This window comes from Physella acuta, unplaced genomic scaffold, assembly GCF_028476545.2.
Source record: "Physella acuta isolate Inbredline_101_S28 unplaced genomic scaffold, ASM2847654v3 ptg000210l, whole genome shotgun sequence".
NCBI lineage: Eukaryota > Metazoa > Mollusca > Gastropoda > Physidae > Physella > Physella acuta.
Genome location: NW_026731729.1, coordinates 373,012 through 384,753, shown reverse-complemented (window position 1 = coordinate 384,753; position 11,742 = coordinate 373,012). Strand labels below are relative to the sequence as shown.

Sequence of the window (11,742 nt, the reverse complement as noted above, 5' to 3'; positions counted from 1 at the left end):
TGGTTGATTTCTCTGGCAGTAGGGTGACATTGTTTTATCTTTCTTTACAGATACGCTTTTATACTGTTCTACCAACCAGCTTACAGTCTATCAAGATAAGTTATAAAACACATGCTGATGGCTTACCTGATGGTAGCCTTGACATTCCTGACAACTATCCTGGCACCTACTGGCAACACAAAGTAGCAAGCATCAGCTCAGATAAACCATTCACACTCATGTTCCAAGCCATGCCAGGATCTTCCACTGGCGCTGTTGCTATTGATGATGTTGTCTTTGACAAAGGATGTGTGTAAGTACAGATATCTGCAAAACATTGAAAGCAGTAGAAATTAAACATAGAAATTAAATTTTACTGTGTGATCAACCATATCAAAGCTTGTAACCAAATAAGTAAATGAAATGTGCCACCCTAATGCTAGATGTTGAATGTTTCTTCAGGTTTACTGATATAACTTTGCCCAACTGGCCCCAGCCACCACCAGCTTGTAATGCCTCTCTGCAGTACCAATGTTTATCTGACAAGAAATGCATTGATAGGTCTCGACAGTGTGATGGTGTGATGGACTGTGCTGACTCCTCAGATGAAAAACAATGCAGTAGGTGTTCTAATGCTGTCATTTTAGTTTTATTTCCTTTACACCATTGTCACCACTTAAAAATGGTTGTAAGCAAAATGTTGCAACTGAGCATGTTGACAGACAATTTAAATGCCCCACTGAGTTTTCTTTATGTTGTCCACTTGACATGGTCATTTTTTTAAATCTCCCCCAGGCTGTAACTTGTACTGCCTGAACCAAGGAGTTTGCTCTATTGACACTTCTGGGTTTAGAACTTGCAAGTACGTATACAATTCATTCCTCAACAAGCATGTTGTAGCAAAACAACTTATTTTAATTGGCAATACCTGATTTTTTTCCTTCTAGGTGTGTGAATAACTACCATGGAACTCGGTGTAGCTATGCTCCAGATGTGACAGAACCAACAACCAAATCAACCACTCGTGCTTCTACAAGACCTACAGTGGTGACTGGACCAACTAGCCAGGGTGGAGTTACGTCAAGTTCTACAGCTGCTGTTGCCAGTGTCACACCACAGAAGTCTGCAGGAACTGGAAGTGATAGTGATGGTTTGTTGAATAACTTTTAAAAGCCAGTTTTTGTACATTTGAATTTTTTAAAGGAACATTTAATGTTGTGGTGCATTTATAATTTTACTTACAAATTAAATTCTTTTGTAGGTCTATAGTAAAAAATGTGGCTTTTCATACAAAATAGTTCCATCCTAAAGAAAATTAAAATTTTAAAACCTTTCAGATTCTTGGAAACTGCCAGTTGGAATTGTTCTAGGTCTGCTTGCTCTAGTTGTAATTGTGACAGTGGTCTTGGTCTACTTGAAGAGAACAAACAGGCTGTAAGTTAACTTTTTAGTACTCTTGGTAACTGAAAAAGTTTTTTTTTTAAATGAACAAACATATTATTATAGGAGCTTGTGTAGTTAAAAGTAAGGATCAAATCAGAAGCCAATAAATTCACCCTAAGACTTTTCCTCCACAGTGGGAATATCAGGTTCCAGAGGTTTGGTAGGTCGACAGAAACATTTGAAGATGGGGGTCTAAGTAATCCAGTCTACGACTATGGAACAGGTGGAGGAGTAAGTAGCTTTGATTTTCACATCATCTTATTCTAGTTTCAGTAACATCAGGCTACTGACCTGAAACTAAACCAAGCATTAGTTAGGTTTACTTAGTAATTTATTTTAATAGGTGATTTTACATCCAGATTATGTGTTTTTCAGTTCTGTAATTTTAAAACTCATTTGATGACTGTAGTTTAAAGTTCAAACAAAATGTATGTAGAGGTCTACTAATGCATTCATTGAACTATGTGAAAAAAAAAAAGCCTATGTACCTAAGGCTTTAAAAATAAAGACATTTTAACAATTTTTATTATTGTAGTATATTATTAAAAATGATGATGATATAAGCTATTTCTAATTATTTCAACATGATACCTTTTGGGGGGGGGGGGGGGGGGGGGGGGGAAGTGTGGGAAGCAATATTTTGTTCTAAGGATTTAAATTATGATCTTCATCTACATTTTATTATGTTTACTTATGTTTCATTTTTTTTTAATGTTACCAGTTTACTGCATTACAAGAAATAGAACCACCATCCTTTGAGAAGCATGAACCAAAAAGATATAGTGGCCATGTAAGTTAATTTATTGAAAGAACCTATTTTAGAAAGTTCTACCAAAGATAAACATTGAGAAATCAATATAGGGCCAATATATAATTAAGGAAGTTTCAGTATTGAGTCTTCTAATGTGTTGATTTGTCCTTAGCAATAACATTATCATATAATTTAGCCTACAATATCTTTTTGTTTTCTCCCTGTGCAGGCCATGAAACTTCAAGATGCTGCCTTGTCTTTAGATAATCCACTTTACCAGGATGTTACTGATGCCTAAATACTCAAACCCTTTACAATACTCTTTATTTTTAAAAAAAACATGGTAGCAGAAAATAGATATTTATTAGACTCTGTATGTTGATAGGCCTACCATATGTTATGAAAACTTCTGTAAATGTTAAGACAACGCCCAACATATTAATACCCTATTTTGTGATAATAATTGTGTATGTAAAATATTTATTTGTATATTGAATTTAAATTTTTAAATTCTTGTTTTACTTGAAATTTGTTTAAAAAATTGTTATTGCTGTTTCCTATTAAAAAAAATATTTTTAAAAAGTTTTTTCAATAAATTATGAGTTAAGACTTTAAATTAAAAATAAAAAAGATTTAAAAAAGAAGAGTTCAATTAAAATAAAAAGTACATGGTAGGCTAAACTACGCAAGTGACTTCCCTTCTGGTGATATGGGCCTATAGGGATTAATTCTTGCCTATAGCTTAGCAGGCAGTAAAAGAAATCGTCTCGTCGTAATATTGATTTTTTAATGTCAGCTAAGCATTGCCAGATTAAATTTTTACCTTTAATTATTTCTCCATTCAAGATATCTTTATTAGTGGTATAATTTACAATTTTTTTTAAAAACTTCAGTTTCATGGGTTTAAAAATTATTCTCACTAGACACGTAGCATTAAATCATTAATTTCCTTGTTTTCCAGAACACGCAATAGTTTCTATCTTCTAAAGAATGAACTCTATTGCCATATAGTCTAGTTCATATAAAAATAAAATAGCTTAACCCACTCAGAGGCCTAGCGAGATATCAAATTTGCGCTACATGGGTGAAAAAGCCCCCCCCCCCCCCCAATTTTAGTAGTCACTTTCCTTGACAGTTGTTATTATGATGTCACAAAATTGAAAACAGGAAAACAAAGCAGTAGTCTATTTTTTTAAAATTTCGACTGTGCATCATTCATAAATGCTGATTAGAATGAACTTTTTAATAATTCTTTACAACGTTTAGTGCCCCCTTAGGGTCGGTCGCCCCAACCGCCCTCCCCTAGCTACGCCTCTGAACCCCTGTGTTTTAGGCCAGATATGGCGTCTTTAATAATCGATGGACTTGCAAGTACGTATACAATTTCTTTCAGGTATTTCTTAGGGCATTGGAGTGGGGAGTGTTTCTTCCCCCCCCCCCCCCTGAAAAAAACAGAAGAACAATTCAAATATAAATATATATATAAATAAATATAAAATATACTTTAGTTATATTTATTGCCTAATTGACTCATCCCCCCCCCCTTGCCAAGGAAAATTCGAATTTCTCTCCTTCCCCGACCACAGACGTTAATAAAGGGCGACGCTGTGCTAGATGCCTTCATTAACCAGCTGGGGAGGTACAAAAATTGGTGCCTTCATTTAAACAGGACTGACCGTCTTAGCTGGTATGAGTATTTTTTAGTAAATTTTCAAAGTGCGCTATTTTCTTGAAAAACTTATCTTGGGGCGATTGTCAGGCATTCACTAGAAACACGTGTATGTAAGAGCCTACATTTCAAGTGTTGTAACAACATTTACAAAAGTAATTCAAGCTTAGTAACAGTGATAGCACTGTTACCATCTTTTTAAGAAGCTTCATAGGAGACAAGAGTTTTGTGTTTAGGCTATGTTTAATGTCATTGAGGGTAATATTTTGAACATAAGATCAGGTCTCAATGGATCCGCCTATATTATTTCAAATTGTTGCAACTTTTTGTGAGATTAGTTATTGAAAGCATTCCAACAAGCCATGCAGCTTTGTTATCTGTACAACTTGAATGAGATTTTTGTTTCGTTCTTGCATTTATTTTTCTAATGTCAAGGGAACAGGGCATGATTAAAATTGTGTTCGGAAATTGGAAAGGGAGTCGTCATTATGAGTTGTAACGAATTATCTTGCCATTTTCCCTCATTGCTGAGAGTATTTGCATATTAGCCAACATTAGGCCCAATGGCTCGTTTGCCGAGTCATTTTTTATATCCCCTTTGTTGTATTGCTAATTCGTTCAATTTGTTCCCCCCCCCCCTCCGATTTTATTCTTTTATATTTATTTTTGTTACTTTTGGTATAGTTGTGTAAAATAATAGTCATCACACAATCAGTCTCTTTTCAGTAGGCATTTTTCTTTTCATACTTTTTTCTAACAGTGTAGCTTCAAAATATTTTTGAATCAAATTATTTTAAATATTCCGCTTCTAAAATGATTGCTTTCCAAATTAAAATAATTAATTGTCTTTAAAAAAATTACACTAATAAAGAGAAATTAATTAGACGAATTAGTGAGAATTATAATACAAGTAAACGTGGTTAGTTTTTACTTTAAAAAAAGATTACACGTGTCCTGTGATAATTAGATAAAATTAACCTGGCTATTTTTGTGGTAATTAGTGTAAAAATGCAATCTTGAAGCCTGCCTCTGGGCACTTAAGTGAGCACGTCAGTGACATGGGCCTTTTCCTTTTTTTATATAAAGATTACGACAGATTCAAACCACCATAGAATTAACATTTCTGAAAAGCGGCTTTTTAAATTTTTTTTACAGCAACCGCATTAAAACCCCTTCTACTTTATAACCACATCCGTTTCAAATAGTTGCCATTACCGTTGTTATAAATTGCTCAGATACAATACTTTCCTTTACTGTTGCATATAAAACGCCCCGATTCAATATGTTCCCATTACAATATGTCTTCTTGCTCGTTTTAAAAAACCCAAAAAAATCTGGCCTATCTACAACAAAACGAATGCATTAAAATATATTCCTCATTAAAGGCTTTTATTATATTCACAAATCACAAAAGAATCGTAAGGAAAAATGCACTAAAAAGTAAAAAATATATTTATTTGGTGCAACCTTATTAAAGATTTATGCTGTTATGACTAAAAATAAAATCCAGGGCGCCCAATGATGAACATTTAACATAACTTATGTTATTTAACATAACTTATGTTATAGTACCTACACCTATCAATGAACTCCCTATGAAAGCGGATATATTTTCCATAAGTCTATCTAATTAGAATAAAAATTCGAAATTCATGCATTGCCATCTAACATCTAGATCTGTGCCTGATTTCAGCTCAATAGGACAGTGAGAAGTAGGTTAAAATAAGATTCCAATATAATTTGTGGAATATACTATTTAAAATATAGTATTTTATTTACATTTTTAAATTAAATTTTAAAGACTAATGGTCTAACTAATTAAATTAAAATTACGATATTCTTGCATTGTCATTTAAGATCTACCAGTGTGTCAAATTTCAGCTGAATAAGACAATTGGAAGTGGGTTAAATTAATATTTCATGATTCGAGGAGCCACACACATACACATGTGATCCTGTCTTCAAATGTGCGGCCATAAAGACCACTTTTGATCCTATTTAAAACAGGGGTCTCCAAACTTTTCAGTCCGAGGGCCGCATTAACTATCAAATTTCAGTTCGGGGGCCAGTTTCTTCCAGGCACGTCTTTGATTTTTCTGGGCAAAGTTCCTCAGCCATCACCAACAAACGATTTTTCCTTGGACAAAAAGATCTCGAGAGGACTTCGAGGGCCGCAACCGGCCCGCGGGCCGTAGTTTGGAGACCCCTGATTTAAAAGATTAGTACTGCTTTATAGACATTTTTACTACAAAGCGACGACCTTACTGTATTTATCTTCTTTATCTGACTGTCGGGTGTAGTGTGCATTATTTTTCTTCTAATGCTATACTGCTGAGCTCAGTTTACAAAGTTAGATCTTTTCATATTTTGCTAAGATTTTTTTTCAAAAGAATACAGTTTCTTTCTTCTTCTTTAAACGTTATATACAATATTTAAAACTAAAGACTATTTTACTATTAGAATTATTAGTTATTAGTTTCCATTATAATTTCCATTATAGTTTCCATTATAATAATTCCAAATACAAACTTTCAATTCAAGCTTTCCACCCAAACACATCCCAAACACAGTTAGCTGAAGTTGCCTACATATAGCATTTTCCTTTACGTACGTATTTAATAAATAAACATTCGTCTTTGAAGTCTGAAACAAAAAACAGACAACAAATACTGCCATTTCTTCAACAAATCTATAAGCCTACAATATTTTGGAGACACCCGTCCCTATTTAAGCTACATTTAATTAAAGCTTTATGGGAGCGGATATTAAGCAATGCTTTGTAAGGAGATTTATTTAGATATTTTAAAATTTAGGATTAGGCCTATACTGGTATCTAATCTAATAGTTTTAATATGTATTTATTTTGTTTACATAGAAGTGATCATGGGTTGGCTCACTGAGCGTCTACCATTCCCTTATGATAAAGTCCTTTTTCTTCAACGAGAGCCTTTCATCTTTAAAACAATTCGACCATTCGAATGCTCACCTTTCGAATCAAGCGTTAGATCTCATATTTCGAACCAATTTACGCCAGATGTTCAATCCTCCCAGCACGCAAGCTTACACCACTTCCCGTCCCTTCTTCAAGAAAAGTACGTCTCAGCTATGAAACCCACGTAAAGTGTTCAAATGTCAAGCGACTTATTAAGTTTCAAAAATGCCAGCGGCTAAAAGCTAAATACCTTTCGCCCCATTAAATTTGTCATTAAAAAACAAACAGAACCAGTGGCGTAGCCAGGATCGTCTCTAGGGGGGGGGGGGGGGGTTCCAATTTTTACCCGGGGACAAACTTTCGATTTGCACCCCCCTCAGACTTTTGATTTGCACCCCACCCTCAAACTTACGATTTGCACCCCCCTCAGACTTTTGATTTGCACCCCCCAAACTTTCGATTTGCACCCCCCTCATACTTTATATATATACCGAAGGGTCTATGGGGGGTTATGACCCACCCCTAACCCCCCCCCCCTGCCTACGCCACTGAGCAGAACAAAATAATTTCAAATGAATCATCCATCAATTAATTCACTAACATGATGTGTAGGGGAAGCTGTTAGCCTACAGTGACAAAATATTTGACTAGGGAGTCAATAGGTGTCATATCACTAGTAAATGCACGCTATGCAAGAATCAAGAAGCCACGGCGTACTGTTAAATTATTTAAAACAAGTAAAAAGTAAAAGTTATATTACTATTGATTAGATAATACTATTGACTTTTATTAGGGAGCTTGTAGAGAGTCAACAATATTAGAAACTGTAAGAAAATCACGGCGCCCCACGTTTTTGATCGCTTATAGTAGAGTGATCGCTTGCATTATTGTGATGTATAGCATTTATTTTCTACTTTTTAGTTCAATCAGAAAACGTGTGTTTTTTTTAACTTTTTTAATGATTATTATTTTCTACTTTTTAGTCTTTGTCTGTTTGTTTGCATTGAAATCTTGCTATCGATTTTATCTTTTCACTTTTTTTTGGGTAAAAGAAGACAACTCGTAAAAAGACAACTCGTAAAAAACGAGAGACCCTTTCTTCTTCGGTCTCAATCGCAAGTGAATGATTGTCAGAGGTTAGTTGATAGCGGTTAGGACGAGGGCTGTTACTGACTAGAACACATAGATTTGAACCCGTGTCGAGTGGGACAGCAATCGTGTGCCCAACCACTCGACCATATCGTCTCCCCCAAACTGGCCACCAGTGGTAATAGTTACCTCCTGTAAGTTTAAAGTCGGTTCAAACTAAATTATCTGCCCCTAAGCCTGTCGCGACGTGGGATCGTTCGCTTCACTGCGCGCGGCAAGAGAGAGGCGAGCTACGCGTCGCTCGTTTTTTTTCTAATGGCTCGCAGAGGAGAATTATATATATAGATTATATAGCGGTCTAAAATGCTCAATAAAATGTTTCCATTGATCAATTTAGTAATAATAACAATTGAATATTCTATGGTCATCCAAAAGAAAGCTTCCCTGAAAATTTCAGCGCGCTAGCTAACTGGGAAGTGCCAGAAATTTCGATCGCAAGATTTGATTGGAAAGACAAACAGAGAAAGCAAGTTAAAGAAAACGTGGGAAAAACGAGATTCGTTGAAATCTCGGTTTCGATATTTTGCACGATTACAATACTTATCATGTACTCTGTATACGAGAAAGTAAAAATGTAAGTTTTTAGGTTATTAACTAAACTTATGAGAGAACTTTGGGTTTCCTAATTGGTTAGGTACCCTCTTAACCTCCACTTTCGCGGTCCGAACGCCAGTATACGAAGTGTTTTAGGGCGCAATAAGTCATGGTAATTGTTTAAATGGTTGCCTATCTTTCACACTAGCGTTTTTGTTTATTTAATCTATGTGCTCAACAGCGTTGGCTCAGTTTTCTACAAAATAAATATAAAAAGTAAAACTCCCATTTCAGACCTAAAGATTCGTAGGGCAGATAAAGTAGAGTTCATATGTTTCTTGATCTCGTTTTAAGAAGGGGTGGTGTGGTCAGCACGATGCACGGCTGCCTTTACTTTCCTCAATGTAAATCAGGAGCCCGTCAGAGCTGAGTGGACTTACAGACGTCCTGCAGACCCGAACTCAGACCTCCAGGATAGCAGCCAAACGCTCTACCATTAGACCACGCCGTCCCATGCAAAATAAAAATAACACATTGCTTTATTTAAATCAGAATAAGATGCACTTTAAATAATGTGGTAGTGAAATCCCTAAACTTTCTCGTTGACTACAAATTTTCAATAATAATCATTAAAAAAGTTTTTAAAAACCCACGTTTTCTGATTGAACTAAAAAGTAGAAAATAAATGCTATAGGCCCTACATCACAATAATGCAAGCGATCACTCTACTATAAGCGATCAAAAACGTGGGGCGCCGAAGTAAAAGTTATATTACTATTGATTAGATAATACTATTGACTTTTATTAGGGAGCTTGTAGAGAGTCAACAGTATTAGAAACTGTAAGAAAATCACGGCGCCCCACGTTTTTGCTCGCTTATAGTAGAGTGATCGCTTGCATTATTGTGATGTAGGGCCTATAGCATTTATTTTCTACTTTTTAGTTCAATCAGAAAACGTGGGTTTTTAAAAACTTTGTTAATGATTATTATTTTCTACTTTTTAGTCTTTGTCTGTTTGTTTGCATTAAAATCTTGCTATCGATTTTATCTTTTCACTTTTTTTGGGTAAACGAAGACAACTCGTAAAAAGACAACTCGTAAAAAGACAACTCGTAAAAAGACAACTCGTAAAAAACACGTTGTTTGAATACGTTACTGACTAGAACACATAGATTTGAACCCGTGTCGAGTGGGATAGCAATCGTGTGCCCAACCACTCGACCATATCGTCTCCCCAAACTGGCCTACCTCCTGTAAGTTTAAACTCGGTTCAAGCTAAATTCTCTGCCCCTAAGCCTGTGGCGACATGTGATCGTTCGCTTCACTGCGCGCGAGGTACGCGTCGCTGGTTTTTTTTTGTAATGGCTAGCAGAGGAGAATTATATATATAGATTATATAGCGGTCTAAAATGCTCAATAAAATGTTTCCATTGATCAATTTAGTAATAATAACAATTGAATATTCAATGGTCATCCAAAAGAAAGCTTCCCTGAAAATTTCAGCGCGCTAGCTAACTGGGAAGTGCCAGAAATTTCGATCGCAAGATTGGATTGGAAAGACAAACAAATAAATAAATAAACACACAGAGAAAGCAAGTTAAAGAAAACGTGGTAAATAAAATAGAATAGGATCGCGTACATAAAAACGTACGCACCTAATAAGCCTAAACAAAGTGAGTATAATAGAGCGGAAAATGTGCGTTTTTTAAAAGAAACATTGATTAATTATTAAAAAGTAAACTGCGCATTTAATTCAGCCAAATTCAATGTCACATTGCATTGTCATCGAGTCTAAATCTACGTGAAAAGTTTTGAAGAAATCGGTCTGGTAGAAGTAGGAGTCATATTTTTTCCCCAGAAATATGAAATAGCGTAAAGTTTTACTTGCGTTCATCGAAAGTCACTCAAAGTTCGATTGAATAAAGAGAGGAAAATCTTATACATATATTGAAAACTTCGTCTACCTAACTGAAACGGTACTCAATCTGTTAGTATTATAGAATCCAGAAGTAGAGTAAACGACCACTTCCGGTTATCAAAGGTCAGTAAAAAATGTAAATAATCCAAGTATAAGATCTTATACTATACACGAAATTTCGTTAAACTACCGGGAACAGTGCTCAAGTTATAGTCTTCATACGGAAAGAGTAAAGTACTACTTCTGGTTACCGGAAATTGTTCATAGGTTGAAACAAAACTACACATATAATACATATTGTGATGACGCTAGTTTAGGTCAAGTATATAGAGAAACAGACTATAGATAGTTGGGTGGAGACCAATGGACGTACTGGAGCTGACCGGTCATGTGGGACGGTCAGCTGACCACTGAGGCGTGGGCCAGTAGTAAGATTAGCGGCAGTTGATAGGTAGCTAGCGAGGAGAGCAGAAGGTGTTAGGTCGTATTAGGGAGCGGACGTAATTATGTAGAGCTAGGGAACAGTTAGTTAGTGTTAGGATAGGTCATGGGGGTGCGTAGTTAGTAGAAGTAGTAGACAGCTTATAGTATGAACAGTTAGATAGAAGTGATAGTAGTACAGTGTAGATTAGTTAAGTAGGAAATTGATTGTATAAATTTTAATTAAGAACATTGTATTTTGAACTTGAACGAGTGTTGGATATTTCTGTCATCTCAATTCATCCACCCTCACAACTGGGTGGATTCGCTTCATCATCCATTCATCGCAAAACACCCGTACCCTCACACATATACATGAAATTTCCTCAACATAACTGAAACAGTACTTAAATTATCGTGTTCATAGACAAACACATACACAAACAGAAAAAATTGCAAACATAAGTTTTTTCGACTCAGTGAAGTGAAAAACGTCGAGATATGTGAAACTCTCGATTTCGATATTTTTGCACGATTACAGTACTTCCTATCAGTGGCGTAGCGAGGTCGGGTGTCACCCGGTGCGGCACTTAATGGTGTCACCCCCAGAGGCGTAGCGACCCTTCCCGGGGACAAATTTTCGATTGCACCTCCCCCTCAAACTTTCGATTTGCACCCCCCCCCTCAACTTTCGATTTGCACCCCCCCCTCAAGTTTTTCTCTATATATTTTGCTATTTTTTGCCTTGGTGTCACCCCCCTAAATGGTGTCACCCGGTGCGGTCCGCACCCCCCCTCGCTACGCCCCTGCTTCCTATATACTTTGTATACGACTAAGTACAAATAAAATAAAACTCCATATTTTATTTGTGGTTGGATTGTTTCCCGTGAAAGCCCACTCCATCCCCACACCGTGGTGTTCCGCCACTGATGCTAAGATGTATGTG

At 36.0% G+C, this 11,742-nt stretch overlaps 1 protein-coding gene across 1 annotated transcript in view; it reads left to right on the top strand.

Moving 5' to 3' along the window:
• Positions 1-2,777, top strand: part of LOC131937437 (MAM and LDL-receptor class A domain-containing protein 2) — a 79,758-nt gene extending 76,981 nt beyond the window's left edge. The window contains exons 172-179 of the mRNA XM_059294868.1: positions 51-292; positions 442-599; positions 775-841; positions 927-1,129; positions 1,317-1,413; positions 1,557-1,653; positions 2,144-2,212; positions 2,403-2,777. Of these exons, the coding sequence (XP_059150851.1) occupies positions 51-292; positions 442-599; positions 775-841; positions 927-1,129; positions 1,317-1,413; positions 1,557-1,653; positions 2,144-2,212; positions 2,403-2,471 (1,002 nt within the window). The 3' untranslated portion in view covers positions 2,472-2,777. The remainder of the gene's footprint in view (positions 1-50; positions 293-441; positions 600-774; positions 842-926; positions 1,130-1,316; positions 1,414-1,556; positions 1,654-2,143; positions 2,213-2,402) is intronic.
• Positions 2,778-11,742: the final 8,965 nt, after the last annotated feature.